Source organism: Protopterus annectens, chromosome 14.part0 (assembly GCF_019279795.1).
Source record: "Protopterus annectens isolate FY-2018-M chromosome 14.part0, PAN1.0, whole genome shotgun sequence".
NCBI lineage: Eukaryota > Metazoa > Chordata > Ceratodontiformes > Protopteridae > Protopterus > Protopterus annectens.
This window is the reverse complement of record NC_056748.1, coordinates 162,984,781-163,009,596: the sequence shown is the minus strand read 5'-3', so window position 1 is coordinate 163,009,596 and position 24,816 is coordinate 162,984,781. Positions and strand designations below refer to the sequence as shown.

Here is a 24,816-nt window from a genome sequence, read left to right as displayed (position 1 = left end):
CATTTGAGACCCCAGCTCCAGAAAATCCTACAGTTCTAAAGCCCATTCATTTCCCAACTAAATTGAATCTAATTAACCCACACATCAAGAGTCAAGCCAGCTGTGTTGAAATCTGTCAGGCAGCTCTAACTCCTCTCCCTTTAGGCAGCTGCAAACTCTACTAGTGTTGTTCACAGGATCTACATGCATGCTACCAAACATGCTGACCTTCACAGCAGGGCAGCACACCACCAACAGTCCAAGCTGGCTCAGAATAATGCTGCAAATTTTGCTAATGCAGCAAGCCAAGCAACCTCCATTTCCCCACGATGAATGAGCTAATAATGACCCCTCACTGTCACTCTCCTGCACTTGGCCACTTCAGCAGCTAAGCTGCTAATGAACCACAGATTGTCTAAATCATAGTCAGGGCTTTAACCTTCTATGACACAGGGCCAGGCTATTCCCTGAAAGTGTTCTGTTTTTAATAACACTTAGAGGGGGCTTGCCATATGTCCTTCTATACAAGTATCAAATTCAGGGTTTCACAGGCATTTCACTATCACAGCCAGATTTAGTGCAGTATACTCAGTTTCCAATAGGGACGTCTTTAAGACTTCTGCTCAGGCTGATGCGTGTGTTACATGTCTGCAGTAAAGTTGTGCTGAATAGTTATTACATTAGAAGTAAAAAATCTTCATATTTCATCAGATAAACAACATTTCTGTGAATGAAAATTTAGCTTTACCAAAACTTCATGTGCTGTGGGAGAAAATCTGCTAAACTTAAATTCAGAACTAAATTGCAGAGAAATGCCATCTTAGGTGCACTTTGTAGCTGAGTATTCTGTTGTCACTCCCTGATGGCTCTATAACACGCTACCTTTAATATCCAAGTACCAAATTAAACACGAAGTTTCAGAAGCATTTTGTCATCCTAGCCTAGAATTCTGCACAATACTCATCTTCTATTAGAGGAGGGTATATGACTTCGGCACAGCCTGTGGCATGCAGCAGGTGTCCATAATACAGCAACATTTTTTAGGAGGGGGGTGACTGCAATGTTAGTATCACCAAGTTCAATGTGCTTATGAAAACAACTTACTGAAGTCAAGCTCAGTAATTAGCTGCAATGAATTCCCTAAAGGAGAATGACAGTCTTATCTGCATTCCATATGTGAATATCCTGCTGTTATTCCTTGAAGGTTTTGCTAGGAAAACTCAAGAGAGGGATAGACAGATGGCTATAAGTGTCAAACATAAGGTTTTTGCAAACTTTTCAACATCAAATTCTGGCATGCTGCATTCCAAAGAACATGGCTGGCTATCAGAAAGAAGTTTGTGGACATGGCCAATTCTTATACCTTTATCTCCTCTCAAGAACAGGGACAAGCGTTCCCCCTTGCTTGCTTAAGAACAAACCACTGCTAGGTTATCAGTGTGAATGTCAATCAAGCCCAGAGTTAATGAATCCTAGAAACATCCATAATGTTAGAAAAACTGCTATTAACTCCTAAAAGCTAATGTGTGTGCTTCCCTCAGTCTGCTATCAATTGCCATGGACCATCTGTCTTTGCCAGTTTTCCCCCCATTCTATAGCAAAAGCATCTCTGCTGACAAACAATACTGAGTTGGGAATTAGGAATGGACTGCACAATCAGCTTTGGAGTGTGGGTCCACAATCTCAAGTGAAACCTGCAAGCCTTGGAAGCCATTACAAGCTGTGCCATATGATCTGTCAACTAAGCTCACTGAACTTTACAGTCCACTGAAGAATGGTATAGAACCAGTCCTTCAGAATAATATAAATCACTGCTACCATAACTCCCACAGCTTTTAGGCCTAGAGAGGTGGGCAGTAAGTGAGGCCGAGTGACCTGAAGCACCACTATTTGTAAAGGAATGTCACTATTCGACGGGTAGATGTGCTCTGCAGGATATACTGCCCAGTGTGCACCTGATGAATGTCAGCAATTAACAGCTCTCCACCAGGGATTTGCAGTGTGTTCAATGAGACTCCCAAAGGCTGTAAGAAGACAGACTCCTGAGTAATAATTAGACTATTACAAGTTGGTGTAGCCAGAATCCAGTTATACAGGCAAGGAAACACATTCAGACCCTTTTAGCTTCTGTATCCTTTCCTCCTTAACTCCTCCTCACACAACATCCTATGGACATATGTAAAAAAAAAAAAAAAAAAAAAAAAAAAATTTATTGTTAGAATCTGTATAGCAAATATCTACTAAACTTTGTTTATGTAATTTCCTGCGATGACTATGCCTGCTTGCATGTATATCACATGTTCTGACTCAATGTGTTATTATTTTTGACCTTATATTGACTGTTGCTGTGAATTATCTGTAATATCGTTGGAGCTTTTCTCCCCGGGCCTCCACTGAAAATGGACATATATCCAGCTGGACTAGCCCGGTCAACAAATGTAAAATAAAATAAATAAATAAATGCATCTGGCGAACACACTAGCATTGAGATGAGACAAATGGAAGTGTCCAGAATTAATAATCGTTGGTTTTTTCCCAGAGGCACAGAACCTCCTTGACTCCTAAACAATCTTTATACAAATACAGCTGCACCCTGGAGGTTAAAAGACATATCCAGTCTACTTGTGACAGGGAAGAATGGACTGCACCACGACCATACAAAACTACTCTACTGGGATAAATTCATTTAGGTTATGCAGATCAAATATTGCCCTGAGGTTCCTCCTGCCTTTTTCTGAGAACTACAAAGAACCTAAAGCAATAAATTAGTATTTCTGGCCTGCTGGGGACAACCCGTATACAAATCATCTTTGAATGAGGTTCAAGAACTCTTTTCTTGCCACATTCTTTACATGGAGTGTGACACTCAGCAATGGGTCTGGGATGTGGAGAAGAAGAGAATCAGAATACAGATTTCTGGGTATTATGCCCTGACCCACTTGGTCTACGTAGCCAGTAGCACATCCAAGTAGAAAAACAGATAATCCCAGAAGTCTCCACAGTGAGGCACATGGACAAGGCTGCAAAGGGTTAGACAGCTGCCCCTTCAAAGGAGGAACACAGTGCCCTTGTTGTTCTTGTTGAATGTTACGGTCTATAGCCTAACACTTCTGGAAGACACCACAGCTGCATTACTGGCTTGTCCCCGATAATCTGCTGTTTTGCTGATGCTAGCTACATACAAACCATAGTTCATGTTTGCTTTGATACACTCCAAAGAACATATCTTGTGGAGTCTGAAATTTAATGCAAAGAGACATCAGAGGCTTTCCCTATCCTCCATATTCTCCTAGCGTTTTTCCAAAGTTAGACCAAAAATCAGAGTCCAGGCATTCAGAAAGATTGCCATGGTATCCTTAGCAAAGTTTGTAAGATGTAACCAGACACACTGGTGAAGAGCAATATCAATGCCCAGTGCTCCTGCTGCATCATTTGTAGAATTATGAGACAAACTCACGGTGAGGTTCATAACAGATGAAGTTGTGATCGCAGATGGATAACATGTCAAGTTTCCATCTGGCAAACATTCCAGTGACTGCTTCATCTTCTTGGCATGCTCTTGAAGAACCTAGAACATGTGAGATGAATAGCTTACATGCTCAAGGTGAGCATGCATGACATGTTAACTTGCTTCCCAAACCTGTCCAATGCCACAGATCTATATTCAGGGAAGAGAAAGGATGGCTTTGCGAATCCAGAAAAGTTGTTAAGGGCTGCTGTTGCAAAAGTGGTGTCTGGTTTGGGAGTTTCTGTTCAACAGGTCTACTCATTCGGAGGCTGTAAGATTTTGTCTTGCCACTTCAGAATGGTGCCACAATATCAGAATTTTCCAATTCTGCTGGAGGAACCACCCAGACAGAAGTTTGGGCACCGGAAAGCCTCCTGTAGGATTTGTTGTCGAGAGGTCTGTGAATCATCCTTCCCCAAGACTCATCATTTCGAAGACACCCTAAAGCTGGGATCATCTAATAGGAAATGGTGGGGAGACAACTGCCTCATTCACCTGAATATCTGGCATAAGCTCCCCTGAGGGAGAGTCCAGACATATCTTTTTGCACCCATGCGAGGGGGAGTCCAGACATATCTTTTTGCACCCATGCGAGGGGGAGTCCAGACATATCTTTTTGCACCCGTGCGAGGGGGAGTCCAGACATATCTTTTTGCACCCGTGCGAGGGGGAGTCCAGACATATCTTTTTGCACCCGTGCGAGGGGGAGTCCAGACATATCTTTTTGCACCCGTGCGAGGGGGAGTCCAGACATATCTTTTTGCACCCATGCGAGGGGGAGTCCAGACATATCTTTTTGCACCCATGTGAGGGGGAGCCCAGACATATCTTTTTGCACCCATGCGAGGGGGAGCCCAGACATATCTTTTTGCACCCCTGCGAGGGGGAGTCCAGACATATCTTTTTGCACCCGTGCGAGGGGGAGTCCAGACATATCTTTTTGCACCCGTGCGAGGGGGAGTCCAGACATATCTTTTTGCACCCATGCGAGGGGGAGTCCAGACATATCTTTTTGCACCCGCGCGAGGGGGAGTCCAGACATATCTTTTTGCACCCATGCGGGGAGTCCAGACATATCTTTTTGCACCCATGCGAGGGGGAGTCCAGACATATCTTTTTGCACCCATGCGAGGGGGAGTCCAGACATATCTTTTTGCACCCATGCGAGGGGGAGTCCAGACATATCTTTTTGCACCCATGCGAGGGGGAGTCCAGACATATCTTTTTGCACCCATGCGAGGGGGAGTCCAGACATATCTTTTTACACCCATGCGAGGGGGAGTCCAGACATATCTTTTTGCAACCATGTGAGGGGGAGTCCAGACATATCTTTTTGCAACCATGCGAGGGGGAGTCCAGACATATCTTTTTGCACCCATGCGAGGGGGAGTCCAGACATATCTTTTTGCACCAATGCGAGGGGGAGTCCAGACATATCTTTTTGCACCTGTGCGAGGGGGAGTCCAGACATATCTTTTTGCACCCATGCGAGGGGGAGTCCAGACATATCTTTTTGCGCCCGTGCTTCTTACTGGACCTCAGAGATAATGAGTTTCAGAAAGACAAACTAGCCTGCAAGGAACCAGACATGCTGGCGTAATTCTGCAACACTGACAAAGAACTGTATCGTGACAAAGTCCAAATCAGTGTCATGAAAAGGCAATGCAGACAGCAAATAAAGCACATCCTGCACCATCATCTAGAAAAATACACCCAACCTCAGCTGCCTGTGGCTGAAATTCACTACAGCATAGTCAAGGCAGAGACCCTCAGCCCTGAGCTTGACACTATATTGCTGACACCCCCACCAAGTGGACCAAAATGCTCATCAATTCAGGGTCTTTCATCAGGAATGTTGACCCCCCAATGGCAGGCAGGCAGACTTCAGCAAGGTCAATGTGAAAAAGTGCATTGTCATTTCCTTGGGAAGAATTTGGTGTCCAAGAACTACCACATAGGTGGTAGTCCACTAAACACCGAAGATGTGATAAGAGACCTGGGGACACAGGTTGACAGCAACCTGTCCTTTGATAACCACAATGCCACTGTAATCAGAAAGTCCTTCTACATAGCGCATCTCATTATAAAAGGTTTCTCAACCAGGAAGAAAGAGGTCATAATCCCTCTCTACTCATCCCTCATTAGACCTACTATAGAATATAATGCCCCATTTGGTATATACCTCACTAGACACCTACAACAACTGGAAAGGCTACAAAAATACCCCACTAAGAGGATCATAGGCCTTATACACATGCCCTATATGTACAGACTGAAACAAAACTCCAGCTACACTCTGTCTCTTATCGCCTACTTAGAGGTGATCTCTGCTTGACCTACAAAGCCATGTCTGACCCAGAGCTGGTAGATACGCTACACCTAAAGAAATCCCAATCCCTCTGTGCCACATGCTCCAGGGACCTAAACCTCATCACCACAATAAACAGAACATGCTAAAGGGACAGATTCCTAACCCAAAGACTTCCCATACTCTGGAACAAACTTTCCATTCACATCAAGCAGAGCACTTCACTGACCCTCTTTAAGAGAAATCTTGCAGAGTGGATGGGCAATAGGAAGTCCATCCCAGGGATCACTTCAGTGGCCTTGCTTGACAAGGGCACTGGGAACTAACTTTGGACAGCATGATGCCAGGGAATCTTCTTGGGCTAGGATTATATAGACTCCAGGGCCGTTAGCCTAGTACACACTTATGAACCTAGGAGCAGAATCCTACAAGGAACTGGTGCTGAAAGGAAAGCTAAGTGGATGACCCTGAAGTACAGCATCAAAGAAACACTAGACACTGAAAGCAGCAATGTCAGAATCATCTACATAAGTGGCCCTATAGGTGCCCATCCCTACCGACTGTGGTCCCAAGTCTGAGACCACGGCTGACATCTACTTCACTGAAATCATTATCTGAAGGAGTTCTAGTAAGGATAAAGAACAGATGTGTAAAATCTTACCATAACCATAGATGTCCTTCTCTTCTGTATGTTGCACTATTCATAACAAGTGGGAGTCCGTTGCTGGCTGACTTGTATATCCAGCCAGTATACAAAAGTCGAGTGCTACTGTGAGGTACCTGCGACATCGCACAGATGCATAATGTACATTGGTCATAAAATGATGTTGGGTATAAAGCAGATGTCAGCATGTACCAGAGCTCAGAACTGAATGCCGTAAAAAAGCACCAGCTTGATCCTAGGTGAGGAAAACATGCCACCAGACGCCAGGCAAGCATCAGGGGGAAGGCGGGGGGAAAGTAATACTGTAACATATAGAAGAGAAGGACATCTATAGTTATGGTGAGATTTAACACAACTGTTCTATTCTTTCTATTCATATGTTGTAATATTCATAACATGAGGGAGAATACCAAAGTTCAAGCAGAAGAAGAACTGGGTGGAGGGGCACACAAATCCATGCAAAATAGCCCTGGCAAAACCAGCTCTGGACCTGGAAATGTGTGAATAGAAGACCAGATAGCTGCTTCCAGGATAGAACAGGTGTCTAAAAGTCCTTAAAAAGGGTACCAGAGAAAGATACTGCTCTAGTGGAATTTGCACTAATAGGTGAGGGAAGATTCTTCCCATGACACACATAACAGAAAGAAATGGTTTTGGAGATTAAAGTGGAAATCGTCTGCTTGGAAACAGGCTTGCCCAAGGCCCTTGGGTGATAGAAAACAAACAGGTGGTCAGACTTCCGAACTGGCTTGGTTTTATCCAAGTAATATCTGAGTTGCCTGTGCACATCTAAAGTGTGTAGGAGTCTTTCACTAGAGGATTGAGGGAAGGTGGGAAGACTGATGGACTGACTGAGTGATAACTCATTTACCACCCTGGGCATAAAGGAGGGGTTAGTGTATAAAGATACCCTATCCCTGTGAAAAACTGTGAAGGGGGAAGAAGACATCAGAGCCTGTAACTCAGAAACCCTTCTGGCAGAAGTAATGGCCATGAGGAGGACTATTTTCCAGATGCAGTGTTGCTGAGAGGCAGAACTTGCTGGGTCGAAAGGGGCCACAGTAAGTTTTTCTAACAAAAAGTTGAGATCCCAAGGAGGGGGGGAACTGGTTTCCTTGGTGGTCTGAGGTGAAGGACACCTTTTAGGAAAAGTTTAACCTCAAAACCGAAAGCTAAAAAGGGAGACACAGGTAGATGTGCAGAGACAGCAGAAAGGTGGGCTTTAACTAAGGAGTATGACAGCCCACTCTTCAGTAATTCACACAGGTAGGACAGAACCACTGGAACACCCACTAGCAGTGGCTGGAAATCCTTAAGACACCAGATGGAAAATCTTTTCCATCTGGAAACATGGGATTTCCTAGTAGTGTTTTTTTTGCTTCCTGCAGAACTTATAGCACTACATCAGAGAAAAGATGTCTGAAGGGAATCAAAACCCTATCACCCACAGGGTCAGTTGTAGAGTTGACATCTGTGGATGTACTAAAGTTCCCTTGTCCTGTATGTGTAGGTCCATTCTGTGGGGTAAGTTGTAGTGACTGCCCTTGGCTACATGCAGAAGGGGGAACCAATGTTGTTTTGGGCAAAAGGGGGTCACCAGCAAGACTTTGGGTTGCTCATGTTGGATTTTCAACAGGACCTTTTGGAGAAGTGGAAAGGGGGGATGCATATAGAAATATCCCCTTCCAAGAGAAAGACAGGGCATCCACTTTCCATACCAGGGGATGAGGAAGCCTGGCACAAAACTTGGGAAGTAGTCTGTTTAAGGGGGAGGCACAAAGATCTACCTGACCTGTGCTCCATCGATGGACCATGTCCAGAAACACATTCCTGTGTAACATCCATTCATGGACCTGCTCAGTATGTCTGACAAAACATTCTGGGTCGTGGGTATGTAAACTGCCTGGAGGGTGAGTTGACTCTGGGTAGCTAACTTCCAGGCCTGTAAAGCCAGTATGCACAGGAGATGGGACTTTGTCCCTCCCTGTTTGTTGACATACCAGAGGACTGTGGCATTGTCTGTATACCATCTTAAACCCCCCGGGGAAAGAAGAGGTTTGAAGATTTGCAGAGTGAAAATCAGGGTTCTCATCTCCTTTATACTGATGTGCTCTCTTTTCTGGGCAGGAGACCAGACATCCCTGACCCTCCATGAGTCTAGGGTTGCTCCCCATTCCATATCTGAAGCATCCATGTACAGCTCCTGAGTGGAAAGAGGTGGTTGCAAGGGTAAGCCTGGATTCCTTGAAACCTGTTGGCTCCACCAATGTAACTCCTTTTTCAGACAAGGCAGGAATGGGATAAACTCCAGAGGACAGGAGTGTTGTACCCATAATGTACTCAAGAACCACTGGAATTTCCTCATGTGCAACTTGGTTAAAGAATGCATGGGAATGGTGGCTACCATGAACCCCAGCAGGCAAAGAAACTCCCTGGCAGTCAGGGATTGGAGAAGCAAGAGGTCCTGGAAGTAGGCGGTGAGGGACATGACCTTTTCTGGAGGTAAGGAAGCCAGCATCCTGTCTGACTGGATCCTGCAGCCAAGGAAAATGTGGTCTTTGGAAGGGACCAGAAAAGATTTCTGGTAACTGATTGTGAACCCTAGACCATCCAACAGTGACACCATGAAGGAGAGGTTCTCCTGAAGGATGACTGGAGTCTCAGCCCGGAGAAGAAGGTAGTCTAGGTATGGAAAAAATCTCTATGCTTTATAGCCTGCAGAAGGCTATGGCAGGAGCTAAGCATTTTGTGAACACCCTTGGGGCTGTAGCCAATTCAAAGTGCAAGGCGCAGAAATGAAAATGTGAAACTATCCTTGCAGGATGATGGATAGGAACCAAGAGTCCTGAGTTATCTGTTTCCAAGCATAGAAAGAAAGAGAGAGGCAAAGAGACAGAGGTGTTTAGGAGATGGGTAGTAACAGACTACCTGTCTTAGCCTGAAAGGACTGTTTCTGTGAGGGAGTAGAGGAAATAGATTTGGAGGTCAACTGTTTCCTAGCATCTCTCTCACCTTTGTAAGATTGGGGCCTGGAAGACTTCCTTACAAACGTGGTCTTGGTAGACTAGTTCCTCTGGAACCTGGGCGACGGAGAAACAAAAATATGTTTCAGGTCTTGCAGCTCCTTGCCCTTCGCCTATAGAGATGCAAGGAGTTCTGAAGCAGAGGTACCAAATAATGCCTTGTTGTCCAGGGGCACATCCATAGTTTTTGCCTTAATATCATCAGGGAAAGACTGGAGCCTGAGTCAAGAATACCTCCTAAGGACTGACCCTGATGCAGGCGCTCTAGCTGATAACTCCTCAGCTCATGTTACATGGCATTCCATAAAGTGTAGCTGTGATGCTGTGGAGGCAAGGATGGAGGAGAGCTTGGCCTTAGTGGGAGAGTCAGGAAGCTCAGAGAAGGGAAAGAGAGAGCTGAGGATTGTTTCAGGGCCATAAAGGCATTGAACAGGCCTTGGGGAAAAGGCTGCTAAGCTGCAGACTGATTCTGAGGAGCAAGAAAACATGTTTTGCTTTTAATATTCTTTTTAGGAACCTCTACTTGGTGGATTGGCTTGATGTTGGCCTATACTCCACAATGGTGGTAGGAACATCCTGTCGCACAATGATTTGTTTAATGTCACGCGGACCTTCAGTTACAATGAGCTAAGGTTCTTCCCTATGCCCGAGTCAGACCCCTGTCTTTCCCACCGAGGATGTGCTGATAGGGTCCTTCATGGCCTCCACACTGGTACCCGTTAAAGGAATGCCTACCAACTCTGGAAAGGTCTCCGGGCCAAAATCAAAAGAGACGTCCGGACCAGAGGGAGTAGCGGGTAAATCAGGCCTAGATTTCTTGCCCTTGTTAGCTTGCAGCTCACCTGAACTTCCATATCATGCACGAGATGTTGTAGGAGCTGATTTTCCAGGTATAAATTTAGAGAAGCTAACCAACTATGCAGGGTCTTGGGGACAAAGGACTTGTAACTAGAACAAGCAGTATGGTTGTGGTCAGGGCCTTGGCAAAAAGTACAGTTGTGTACACTTACCATAAATGTAGATGTTCGGGTGTATTCACTGTTGCAGTCATTACATTTGGTTAATCCTGCTGGCAGGTTGCCCTCAGTCGGCCTGAATTCCAAAGTCCTTGGTCCTGCGTAGTCTGCTGTTGCCCCTTCCCTGACGTCAGGTCGTCAGGGGCATAAAAGCTGCGGCCGAAGCCATTTTCTTTAGTTTTTCTTGCCCCAGATGTCAGGTGCCCCCTAAAAGGGTAGCCAATATATATATATATATATATATATATATATATATATATATATATATATATATATATATATATATATATATAAAAACATGCATCAATATGTATACTTTACCTTCCTCTACCAGCAAATGCACTACATAGGTTGTATAAATCAAAGAAAGAAAGATAGTTTCCATAACAAGAAAAGGGGGGATGGCGGGTTGGTAACCTGGACTGCAACAGTGAATACACTCAAACATCTACATTTATGGTAAGTGTACACAACTGTACTATGTTCTTCGTGTTTCACTGCTGCAGTCATTACATTTGGGTAGAGTCCAAAGCTATGGTTGGGAGGCTGGAGCTAAACAGCGTTAGGAGCGGCTATGATACCCTGCAGAACTGCAGTGGCAAAGCCTGCCCTGGATTTAGAGTAGAATGGCAGATGACAGTGCTTTATAAAGGTGTGCACTGAACTCCAAGTAGCAGCCTCTAAAATGACCTTGGTTGGAACACCCCTGAGAAAGGCTGCTGAAGTGGCTGTAGCTCTGGGTGAATGTGGCCTAATGTCCTTGGGCACTGGCTTGCCATGGTGTAAGTAGCAGAAACGAATGCAGTGGCCTATCCACTTTGAAATAATCTGCTTTGAGATAGCCTTTCTTTGTGATCCTGCAGCATATGCCACTAGTAACTGCTCTGTCTTTCTGAAAACTTTGGTTCTGTCCAAGTAGAATCTAAGCTGTCTGTGTACGTCCAAAGAATGCAGAATTCTCTCCCCCTGGTTCTGTGGATTTGGATAAAAAGTTGGCAGATGAATAGTTTGGTTAAGAGCCATACTGGACACCACCTTAGGCATAAATGTTGGGTTTGTCCTCAGAGACCCTGTCTGGATAAAAAAATGATAAAAGGTTCCACAGCCATGAGTACCTGTAGCTCTGAAACTCGTCTTGCAGAAGTTATTGCTAGGAGTAGAGCTGTTTTCTAAGATAAAAACTTTATATCAGCAGTATCAGCTGGCTCAAAAGGAGGCAGGGTGAGTTTTTCCAAGACATAGTTGAGGTCCCATGCTGGCATTGGTGATCTCCTTGGAGGCCTTAAATTTTTGGCTCCTCTGAGGTACTGTTTTAATAAGGGATGAGAAAAGATTGGTGGCTCTGTATTGTAATGAGCCGAAATGGCAGAGGCATGAATTTTAATAGATGAAAAACAGAGGCCTTTGTCCAGCATCTCAGTTAAGTATTGCAAAATCTGAGGAACATTTGGCACAGCTGTATCAGTTCCTTGTGCCTGGTTACAAGCACATAATCTCTTCCATTTTTCAGCATAATATTTTCTAGTACTAGGCCTTCTGGCTTCCAAAATTACATCCATCACAGCTTTACTGAGAGGTGTGTTTTGTATGACTACATTATCTGCCATGCTGTCAGGTTTAAAGTCCTGAGTTGGCGGTGCAGGATCTGACTGTTTTGCTGGGACAGTAGATGAGTTATTTGAGGTAAGGTCCAAGCTGGGCATTGAGACAAGTTCCTTAGTATTGGATACCAGTACTGGCGGGGCCAGTCTGGGGAAATTAGTATCATCTTTGGCTTCTCCTGTCTGACCTTTAGGAGTACTTTGGGAAGGAGAGGCAGTGGGGGAAAGGCATATACTGATAGGTTTTTCCAGCTGAAAGATAGGGAAGTCCACTTTCCATGCTTGTCTGTGATAAATCCTTGTGCAGAATCTTTTTAGTTGGTAGTTGTGAGGGGAGGCAAATAGATCTATGTCCGGGCATCCCCATTTCCTTGTTATCATGCTGAAGACTTGTGGATCCAGCTGCCACTTGTGGGGATCCATGAGGTTTCTGCTTAGTTCGTCTGCCAGAGTAGTTTTCCTTTCTGGCAGGAATTGTGCCTGCAGATGTACTTGGTAAGTCAATGCTGTGTCCCACAAAGTCATGGCTGGTCTGCAAAGGTGGTAGGAATGTGTGCCCCCCTGCTTATTTATATACCACATGACCGTGGTGTTGTCTGTCTTTATCAGTAGTTGCCCCGGATGAAGTAGGTCCTTGAAGTCTGTCAGGGCATTTTGAACAGCTAGCATCTCTTTTTGATTGATATGTAGATACATTTAGTTTGAGGTCCACGTGCCCTGAATGCATCTTCCTGCCATGTGGGCCCCCCAGGCATAATCTGATGCATCCGTTGTTAGTGTCTGCCTGGCTGGGGTAATGTGAATGGCTGTCCCTTGTTTTGGTGATAAGCCTTTGCCCACCATTGAAACTCCTGTTGCAGGCAGGGAATGAGAGTATTCATAGTTTCCAGGCTGTGGCAATGCTGTGTCCAAACACTTTTTAGGTACCACTAAAGTTTCCTCATATGCAGTCTTGCATATGGAATTAGTAGGATGCAGGATGCCATGAAGCCCAAAGCCTGCAGAATTTTTATTGCAGATAACTGGGCTTTTGTTGCCAACAGTTTGAAATAGGTAGTTAGTTGCCTTTGTCTGAGAGATAAGCCATCTGGGCAGTTTTATTTAAGCTTGCACCAAGGAATATTAGCTCTTGAGAGGGTACTAGTTTTGATTTCTTTTCATTGACTGTGTACCCTAGGCATGTTAGAAGTCTTTTCACAAATGCCAGATGCTATAGAAGAATGTCCTTGTTCTCTGCATGAATTAGACAGTCGTCCAAGTAAGGATATATTTGTATTCCTCTGTCTGCAAAATGCAATTACTGGTGCCAGGCACTTTGTAAAGACCATGGGCGCAGTAGATAAGCCAAAGGGCAGTGCAGAGAATTGGTAATGCATTGAGCCAGCCTTCAATCTGAGGTATCTCCTGCATATTTGTCTGATTGGGACATGCAGGTATACCTCTTTTAGGTCTAAAGTCACAAGCCAAGCGTTCTTGCCCAGCATGGGCAGAAGCTGCTGCAAAGTCAACATCTTGAATTTTGGTATATCCAGGAATGTGTTCAGAGTAGATAGGTCCAGTATTCGCTTTCAGGCCTTGTCCTTTCTGGGTACCAAGAACAGTCTTGAGTAAAATCCTTGTCTCTGCTCTTGCTCTGGTACTTGTTGAATGGCCCCCCCCATGTCCATGAGGGATGAGACTTGTTTTTGTGCCTCTGCCCATTGATTTTTTGGCAGATCTGGCCAGCCGTTTGCCTGTGGCAGGGTATGGAAATGGAACTTGTAGCCTTGTGACACGATATTTAGAACCCACTTGTCCTAGGTTATGATGTGCCAATTTCGAGAAAAAAGTGCTAATTTTCCCCCATGCTGCCAGAAGATAAGTGCTTGGTGCAGGAGGAAGTCATTGGGACAGTTTCCTGTATGGTTGCGATTTGTCTTCTCTAACTTTGGAGGTAGAAGCACCCCATTGCTTTGACCTGTATGAACCTTGCGCCTGGGATCTGCCTCGAGGGCATCTGCCCCTTTGAGGTCTGTCTGACACAGGAAAGGATCAATTCTTTGTTGGCCAGTGTCTACTAAACCTAGGTGGCTGTACTTGTAAAAAATCTTTGACCATTTGCATAGATTTAGCTTTGTCCTCCATTTTCTTTAACACCTCTTCTGCCTTAACACCAAACAAAGTATCATGCTGTAAAGGTGCCTCTAATAATTTAACTTTAACATGATCAGGCAGATTTTGTTCCTTTAACCAAGCATGCCTCCTAATTACAGAACCTGTAACTGCGGCCCAGCAGGAGGCCTCTAAAGAATCAAAACCACATTGCAAAGTATGCTTTCCAACTTTTTCAGCTGCATGCAATAAATCCTGCATTTCCTTGTTTTCTGTACATTCAGAGTTTAACAACATTTTCTGTTTAAGCAATGCCATGACATGTTGTTGATATTTGAGCATATGAAACTGACAGTTTAAGGCCCTTATAGCCAAGGTAGCAGATGTGTAAACCTTTTTTCCCCATCTATCCAGTGCCCTAGAATCCCTGTGTGAGGGGGTAGGGTTATTTGCAGATGAAGCCTAAACTCCTTTGGGACCCTGAGGAATAGTTTCTGGGTCTGCAGCAGGGTTTTTAAAAAGGAATTTATGTGAGTCAGGAACCCTGTAATATCTGTCAGGCTTAACAGGAGCTGGAGGTAAGAAGTCAGGGGTAAGGCTAGACTCCGAAAACACATCATCTACAATGTCTAACACAGGTGGGATGGCTAGTGGCTTGTGTTGAGGTAGTAACAGGAAATCCCGGAGCCTCTTTTTAGATTCTGAAAAATCTTGGCTCTCCCAGTGGAAAAGCTCCCTCATGGTATGTAAGGTTTCCCCAAAAGAATAATCCTCAGGAGGAGAAGCTGAAGGTATGGATTCTTCAGCATCAGAATCCTCATAGGGGGGAAAAGAATATTCCTGATCAGAAGAGGAATCAGAAGAAATGGAAATCTGATCTGAAGATTCATAGTCAGTCTCTTGCCTAGGCCTCTTATCAGGAGGAGGATGGGAACCCCTGATCAAGGTAATCAAGTCTTCTGCCATTTTGAGCTTCTGCTTTTTGGGCATGGAGGCCTGTCCACGTGGCTCCTGAGTTTGCTTCTTTGCCTTAGAAGGTGCTTTAGTCTTTGCTTTTGAAGTCTGTTTAATGTATAGATGTTTAGGTCTGAATACACCCCCAGAAGCCGGTGCCTGCTCAGCAGCTCCGGACCCATCTGAAGGAACAGCGTCCGAGGCTCCAATACCTTGAGTTTCCAGTGGCATAACCAACTCCACGTGGGGGGTCGGTAGCGGCCTACGACTCTAAAGTAGCGGGCGTCAGGGGCTGCGAAAGCGACTCACTGAGAACCAACGACTGGCTTAGAAGAAGCTTCGTCATCGGTTTTGGACCTCGGTTGTCTTTCTTTTACTTTTTCTTTGCGTTTTTTGTGAACTCCGGTAGTCGGATGGCTTTCTGATGACATTTCTGGATAATTAAACCTGTGTCCAAAGTAGTTTAATGCAAAATCATACCGACGCTTAACAGTGCGATGGTTAAATCTAGCACAAAACCGACAACCTGGAACGTTACGGTCAGGGCCTAGGCAAGGAATACAGTAAGAATGAAAGTCCTTATGAGGTATTTGCTTCCCACAAGAAATAAAATTATTAACTTTTTCTGACAAAGGTCTGCAGGAAGAAAAAAAGTTTCCCCAATGGGGTACTTAGCTTTATAGAAGACTTTGGAACTGAAATTCCAACTCGAAAATCTCAGGAGTCGGCAGACCGGCACTTGCGAACTGCTTCTGCTTCGGGCACCACGCGGCAAGAAAGACTAAAGAAAATGGCGTCGGCCGCAGCTTTTATACCCCTCAGACCTGATGTCAGGGAAGGGGCGACAGCAGCCGACACAGGACCCAGGACTTTGGAATTCAGGCTGACTGAGGGCAACCTGCCAGCAGGATTATCCAAATGTAATGACTGCAACAGTGAAACGCGAAGAACATCAGACAAAAGATCTTGAGTGTACTTATGTGGAATTTGCCTTCCACACTGACACTTGCTCTTCCTAGCAGACATGTAACCATAAAAACACACAGTAGCCAAAATATAATAAAAAAAAAACCCAATGGACCACTTATCTGAACCAAGGTTCAAAACTTGTCTGATGAGCGACGACCAGAGCAGATGATTGGACAGGCAGCAGACAAGTTCTGGGGTCTGGTATGTGCCGATGTCCGCTTTATACCCAAAGTAATTTTATGACAGACATGCATTCTGCATCTGTGCAACATCGCACATACCTCACAGTAACTCTAGACTTTTGCATACTGGCTGGATGTATGAGTCAGCTGGAGGTGGACTCCCACATGCTACGAATACTGCAGCATATGACTAGAAGGACATCTGGCATGATCTGGCAGAAGAGCCTTGTAAGGATCAGATTCCTATGTCTGCAGTAGTACAACAGGGGAGAGAGACAACAGACTTTTTGGGAGAATTTTGGTAAATGCTTCTTTTATCTTCTTGCAGTCTAATCTGGTAGCTGGCAAAGAATAGCTACGGAATAATCTGACTGATATTACAGATGAAGGCCAAGAAGCAATCAAAATGTTTCTAGACTCAAACAGGAGAATTGTCCAGTGCTTCAGACAGGAACTGTGAAAGCCCAAAAGGGTAAGGAGTAGAATGGGGCTCTTCAGTACTACATATTTTAGGACCTGGAGAGGAATCTTCAACTGTATCATCTTTACCCTCTGTCACTTTTAACAGTGTTGTGTTTTCTCTTTCTTTAATTTTATCTTGTCCTTTATATTTAGGTTTCTCAGACATTGGCCTGGCCCTGAAGTCCAGTGGTGCATCCCCTTCAGCAATGCATTTTTCCTATCTCTAACAGTATTAGGAGTAAATTACTCAAAAAATCTCATGCTTTTCAATAAATTTTCTTCTCCTAAACAACACACACAAAGTGGGCTTGTCTTGGGGGGGGGGGGGATGGGGGGGCTTCATGCCCACACTTGCATTGTTTAACACTGTACTGTGTCCATCCTGTACTAACTAAACAAGAGCAAGCAAACACAAAAAAAGTACAAAACAGAACTTAAGAATCTTTAGCTTTTGACTGTAGAGAGCAAAATATAAAACAGCTATTATGGCCAACACCAGTACTATTTACTCAAGTCTTTTTTTTTTTTTTACCACATGCCTGCCAACCATCTAGCCCCCCCCCCCCCCACAAACTGACAACAGCCCATTTGCTGTGGGGAGCTATTACCATACCTTTCAGTGTGAAAGGCCCTTGTGTGGGCTATGACAGAGGCGTCACAAGCATTCCAGCTATAAGGGCATTCTTTGTACTGGACTTAGCTCCACCCAGTGGGTGGGGAACAAGCTACCTGCATCACCAGACAGGCTCAAAATGCCTTCACCTTGCAATGAAGGCTATCACCAGGTGATCATTTGGTAAGCCAAAAGTCTGCCCTCTAGGACATACATTTACATAACTGTCCTATCTTCCATAGGACTGTGGCAGTCTGCTTCTTGCTCTGTCCCATCCTCCCTGAGAGGAGGGGCACACCAATCTCACCAGACAGTTATGTTATGCACTCAAGCAGCTAATCAAACTCAGGTCACCTGGGCCATAGTCAGGGCTTCATTCCCCTACACCACTGGAGCTAGCAGTCACCATTTTTTTTTTTAATAAAAGAAAAATGAAAAAAACTACTGTAATAATAAATAGAAATAATTATGCAAAGCAAGGAAGATCAGCAAACAACAGATCAAAGATGTGGCGAAAACAACTCATGTCAGACAGAGGGGCAGAGAAGTACTAGAAAAAAAGTCTCTAAAATGCATTAAAATTGTAGAAATCTGACATGAGAATTAGTCAAGAAGTCAATGTGATGTCAATGAGTACATGAAAATGCGTATTGTCATGTGATGTCAATGAGCAGGAAAACAAAATGGGTCATGTGATGTCAACGACCAGGAGTATACCAAAATGGGTTTTGTCATGTGATGCCAATGATCAAGACTACACCAAAATGAATCATGTGATGTCAGTCAACCGGGGTACACCAAAATGAATCATGTGATGTCAGACAGCAGGGGTACACCAAATGAATCATGTGATGTCAGTCAGCAGGGGTACACCAAAATGGGTTATGTGATATAAATGAGCAGCGGACACCAAAATGGGTCATGTAATGTTAATAAGCAGGAGTACATCAAAATTGGTCAAGTGATGTTCATGAGCAGGAATACACCAAATTTGGTTTCTAAAACTGAACCCATTCTCACAAAGGAAATTTAATCCAAATGTATGTGGGAAAACTGCTTTAAGGCTAGCTGAACAAACTGCAAAACAGATAAGGAAAGGAAGTTTGTTTGTAAGAGTATTATGGGTAAAAGAGGGAGGGGGGTTTGCAGCCTGGAAAGTTTTACATACTGGGCTGACTACAGACCCATAGCTTTAAACCTGCTGGTTGAGTAGAATGCACTTCTTTTCCTTTGTACTGTGGTAGATTTATCACATCTGCTCAGACAGGAGTACACAGTACATGTCTAGAATGTATCTTTACTGAACTCTCATTAAAATGGAAGTAAAAATGGCATACATTTTCCCTGAAAAGTTTTTTGTCACTGGATTTATGACTGCTCCTTTATATCCCCTCACCCCCGAAATTTATAATGGCATGTAGTGAACTACATTATATGTATTAAATCTTTGTTATCTGTACACCTGGAATACCCAGCTAATCATGCTCTGTACATGATAGCATTAGAACATATTACTCTGAGAAATTTACCAGCAGTTTAGGAACTATAATATGGCAGGGTACCACCAGCAGTCATACACAGCCATTCGAATACTTTCATTTTTCGAAGTACGTTTCGGATTTTTTTTAGGAAGACAAGCTCAGTGTATATCTGAATCATTCATGTCATTAATATGTTCAAATATAAACAATAATGTTCTTTCGCAGATAAAATATGTTCTAAGGTTTTAAATGTTACAGTAACATGCATATATTTCACTTGTAGTGCACATCTAGGATTCTACTGTACAGTGTCCCTAATGGCTAACAGGGCATGCCATAATCATCTTGCAGCTTACCACGGTGTCCGGTTCTGAAAATGTTAAAAGAATATAATGAAAAAGTGAAGATGTGCAAGTATGTTCAAACTCAAACCAGAATGACCTTTTGAAAGTAAAAAAAAAAATATTTACAGGGTAACACCACAACCTAAAGGTATTTTACAGCATGCCAGTAACATCGTCTGTAAATTTCACAAGCAAATGTCAAGTTATTTTATAAAAAGGAGTAAAGCTAATCAAAAACAGTTAGTGTGAGGATAGTCATCTAGGAAAAATGGTCCACAGTAATGAAGTCAGATAACCATCTCTCATACTTTATGGATAAGTGTCAATCTATGGCAGGTTAAGAAATCTGTGCACAAAGGATATACTGTAATTATCATGCAGAACTAGAACCCTCCTTTCAAAAATACACCAAATTAAGCACTTTTCAAGACCACCACTTTCCCTCCATTTGAAACCAATGTCTTGTATGGTAACCATAAGCTGCTGCCAGATAAAAAGTTATTAGTAGTACTGCATCTGTTAAGGTAAATGGTACCTAACACAGAACAAGATGCCTCGAGTACCTTGGTTAATTACCATGTTAAAAAAAAGATAAACCTTGCTGAAGCAAACAGTTATACAAGCTGTAAAACAGTCTGCTGAGCAATTCATACGTACATCTGTGCCTTCCATGACATCCTCACAGCTTGAGAAAGAACAGCTAAATAAAAGGAAAACACTCTAAAAAGGCTGCAATTTAAGATGAAAGCTCTAACCATGTTGAAGCTGTTTGGTCAAATCTTTGAGATTTGCTGCATGCTTTCGTTTTTGTGTGACAAGGTCATCTTTAAGTTCTATTATACGGGTGTTCTGTTCTTCTACTTCTTTCCGTTTCAATGCAAGCTCAGTCTGTAGGGCCTTGACTTCCTCGTGCCACAGCTGTTCCACTTCTTGTAGCCTGCTTCTCTGTAACAATAATAAAAGGCATATTTTTTAGTTCCAGATGTTGTCCAGAATTACATAGCTAAGGTTTAAATTTTATTCATTTAAAGAACACTGCATCAATTCAGCACCATTTATTTTTTCATACATTTTCTTCTATGGCTATCACACACTGACTGTTATCATGACTTCATATTCATCAAGATGACTTGCACAGCTGAGGAAGAACTAGACGGAAGTTCTACAACCTTATGATTTACATTTCAAAACAACCCCCCACCCCAGCAGCAAACTTACAAAAGGTAAATTATCAGTCCCATGGTCGTAGAATTATAACATTATGCATTATAACCATTAATTTAATCTGAGGGCACATAACTCTAACTATGAGAAACTAAGTGAATGATTAAAATGAAAGAATACAAATGAATGGCATCAGAATAAAACATACAGTTGTGTAAATTCTTACCTTAACAGTATATGCCCTTCTCTTCACTGCTGCAGTCTTCTTTACAAAACTGTCTCCCTGCCATGGGTAGCCTAACATCCCGCCAGTATAGCAAAACCTTAGGATTTTATAGATGTTGTATGTCACATGTATGCTCTCTGCTCAAGGCATAGGGCATAAAGGTGACATACAGATGTCAAAACTAAAAAGCCCTAGGAGGAACATGTGCATCCAGAAGGAGAAAAAAGGAAAAGAATTCCATGCCAGGAAGCCAGAAGTAAAATGGCAGAGCAGAAGGGAAAGGAAGGAGGGAGCGAATACTGCATCAGTGAAGAGAAGGGACATCTACTGTTATGACAAGATTTTACACAGCTGTACTATGTCCTTCCATACCACTACTACAGCATTCTTTACAAAAGGGAGAAAGGTGCAGAGGAGCCCTCTAGAAACCCACGCAGGATAGCTCTGACAAAGCCAGCTCTTGCTCTGGAAATAACATCCAGTTTGTAATGCTTAGTGAAGGTACAGATAGAAGTGAAAATAGCCTCATTTTGGTGGACTCCTGCTCACTGACATCACATGACCCATTTTGGTGTACTGCTCATTGACAATTAGAAAAAAAGCACCACAGACAGCAACAGCTCTGTTAGAATGAGCATTTACTGATGTAGAAAGACATTTTCTGTGAAAGAAGTAACATGAAGAAATGGCCTTAGAGATCCAGGAGGATATGGTTTACTTAGAAACAGCCAAACCCTGAGATCTGGAATGAAAAGAAACAAAAGGTTCTTCAGATTTGCAAATGGTCTTAGTCTTATCCAAATAATACCTGAGCTGTCTATGCAAATCCAAAGTGTGAAGAACCTTTTCGCTAGCAGATTGAAGAGTAGGAAAAAAGGACAAATTAGTATACTGCTTAAGAGACAACTCATAAACCACCACGAACATAAAAGGATTAGTACGAAGGGGCACCCTGTCCCTATGAAAAACGACCAAAGGAGAAACAGGCTTAACAGCCTGGAGTTCAGAAATTTTCTTTGCTGAAGTAAGGGCCAAAAGAACAGTTTTCAAAGTACAATATTGCAAGAAAGCTGAATCTGCAGGCTTAAAAGCAGCCCGAGTCAATTTTTCAAGTATAAAAGTGAGGTCCCCAGGAAGGTGGAATAGGCTTCCTGGGAGGCCTGATATGAAGGACGCCTTTAAGAAATTGTTTGACGTCAAACCTAGAGGCAAGAGGAGTCAGTGGCAGATGAGCAAAAATAGCTGAAAGGTGAGCTTTAACTTAAGAATACGCTAACCCAACATGGAGCAATTCAAACAAAAAGAACCACAGGGATCCCCATAGAAAATGGATCCTGGCTACAAGAAAAAGCCAGTTGGACAAATATGATCTCCTGCTAGTGGATTTCCTGGCCACCTGCAGAGCCGTAAACAGATCCTCAGAAAAAAGGTGCCTGAAAGGGATAAAAATCCTATCACCTACAGTGTCAATTGAAGAGCGGACAAGTGGGAGTGGATCAGAGACTCTGTCTCTTGTGTGAAGGTCTACCCTGCAAAGTAACTTGAGGTGACTGCCCCTGGCTAGGTGAAGAAAGTACAGTTTTGTACCTACCATAAATGTAGATGTCCGATAGGTATGCATCTGCAGTCATCACATATGGGTTGTCCTGCCTCAGGCAGCCCTTCGGTCAGCCGGATTCCAAAGTCTGGGTCTGGCCTCGGCTGATGTCGCACTTTCCCCGACGTCAGAGCGTCTGGGGTATAAAAGCATCAGCCGACGCCATCTTCCTCAGTTTTTCTTGCCCCAGATGCCAGGTGCCCTCTAGGAAGGCTAAATTTGGATAAATGCAATAAAATTCCAAACATTTGCAAAAATATATATATATGCATGCATATACAAACAAATACACCATAATAGATTCCCCCAGCTAACTAAAAGAGGGGTAAGCACCCTAGGAATACCACAGAGGGGTAGGAGGGAGGGTAAACCTGACTGCAGATGCATACCTATCGGACATCTACATTTATGGTAGGTACAAAACTGTACTATGTCCTTCAAGGATGCATCTGCAGTCATCACATATGGGTAGAATACCATAGCCAAACTGGGGGTGGAGGTACTAAGTGAAGGATGGTGTAGTTAAGATACCCTGCAGGACTGCCGTAGCAAAACCTGCTCTGGATCTGGAGTATAAAGGTAAATTGTAATGCTTGGCAAATGTATGCACGGAGCTCCATGTAGCAGCTTCTAAAATGTCTTTGGTAGCCACCCCTCTTAGGAAGGCTGTGGTGGTGGCTGTGGCTCTCATGGAATGAGGTCTAATGTTAGCTGGCACAGCCTTTCCATGAAAGGAGTAACAAAAACGAATGCAATTTCCTATCCATTTCGAAACTGTTTGTTGGGAAATTGCTTTTCTTTGTACCCCAGCAGCATATGCTACAAACAACTGGTCAGTCTTTCTGTAACTTTTAGTTCTGTCCAAGTAGTAGCGTAGTTGTCTGTGTATGTCCAGGGTGTGCAGAAGTCTCTCCCCTTTATTTTGTGGCTGTGGGAAGAATGTAGGCAAGTGAATAGCTTGGTTCAAAGATACCCTGGATACCACCTTTGGCATGAATGTAGGATTGGTCCTCAAAGAAACTCTGTCCTGATGAAAGATAAGGAATGGCTGCACCGCCATTAAAGCTTGTAGCTCAGATACTCTTCTTGCTGAGGTTATGGCCAGAAGGAAGGCAGTTTTCCAAGACAAAAACTGTACATCTGCCGATGCTGCTGGTTCAAAGGGAGGAAGTGTTAGTTTTTCCAACATGAAATTCAGGTCCCAAGTAGGTAGAGGTGGTTTCCTTGGAGGATTAATGTTTTTGATTCCTCTTAGAAACTGTCTTAGTAGAGGGTGAGAGAAGACAGGTGGATTTAAATTGTATTCTGCTGAGATTGCTGAGGCATGTATCTTGATGGAAGAGTAAGACAGGCCACTGTGGGACAATTCTGCCAAATATTCCAGTATATATGCCATATTCATCACAGTCACATCTAGGCCCTTTGCTGTGTTCCAGGTGTGAAATCTTTTCCATTTTGCTGTATATGCCTTCCTTGTGGAAGGTCGGCGAGCTTCCATAATAATATCCTTCACTCTCTGGGATAGGTTATCCTGAGGAGGAGTCATGGTATTCTCCAAGCAGTCAGCTGCAAGGTTTTCAGGTTGGAGTGTAGAGTCCTGAAATTGTGCTGCGTCGGTAGGAGTGGCCATAGGGGGAGAGGCCATGGTTTCGTCTGTGACAAGCTCTTTAACAGTGGGTACCAGTGCTGTCTTGGCCAGTTTGGGGCTATCAGGATTACTCTGGGCTGCTCTGTCCTGATCTTCAGTAGGACCTTGGTCATTAGTGGAAGAGGTGGGAAAGCATACACTGTTAGAGCTTTCCAGCTGAAAGAGAGAGCGTCCACTTTCATTGCTTGTGGGTGGTATGTCCTTGAGCAGAATTTCTTCAGTTGATGATTTTGGGGGGAAGCGAAGAGATCTATTTCCGGCCTTCCCCATGATTGTGTGATTTGTAAGAAGATGTCTGGGTGCAGCATCCATTCGTGTGCATCCATGGTAGTTCTGCTTAAGCTGTCTGCCAGTGTATTGTCTTTCCCTGGTACGGATTGGGACTGTAGCTGTATGTTGAGTTGCAATGCAAGTTCCCATAGATTCACTGTCAGTCTGCAAAGAGGGTAGGAATGGGTGCCTCCTTGCTTGTTTATGTACCACATAACTGTGGTGTTGTCTGTCCTTATGAGCAGGTGGCCTTGCTGAAGGAAAGGTTTGAAGGCCTCGATTGCGTGTATCACTGCCAGCATTTCCTTTTGGTTTATGTGCATGTGCAGCTCTCTTTGTGACCATAGCCCTTGGATACATTTGTCCTCCATGTGCGCTCCCCAACCTTAGTCTGGTGCGTCCATAGTGATGGTTTGATTGGCTCTTGGCTTGCTGAAGGGCAGCCCGCTGTTCGACTGGCAGGCTTGAGCCCACCACAGGAATTCCTTTTAAAGGCAAGGAATGAGTGGGATCAGAGCTTCTAAGCTGTGACTGTGCTGAGTCCATAAACTTCTTAGGTACCATTGTAATTTCCTCATATGCAGCCTTGCTTGTGGAATCAGAAGAATGCAAGATGCCATGTAACCCAGGGCCTGCAGGATTTTCCTTGCAGTCATCTGAGTTTGTCTAGTGAGATTCTGAAAGTAAACTGGTAGCTGTTTTTGTTTTTCTTCTGT

The 24,816-nt window shown here is 43.7% G+C and overlaps 1 protein-coding gene across 1 annotated transcript in view; it reads right to left on the bottom strand.

The window, feature by feature from the left end:
* CCDC186 (coiled-coil domain containing 186) overlaps window positions 1–24,816 on the bottom strand; it is a 1,483,461-nt gene that overhangs the window by 354,066 nt on the left and 1,104,579 nt on the right. Inside the window, exon 13 of the mRNA XM_044055936.1 lies at window positions 19,951–20,140. Within this exon, the coding sequence (XP_043911871.1) occupies window positions 19,951–20,140 (190 nt within the window). The remainder of the gene's footprint in view (window positions 1–19,950; window positions 20,141–24,816) is intronic.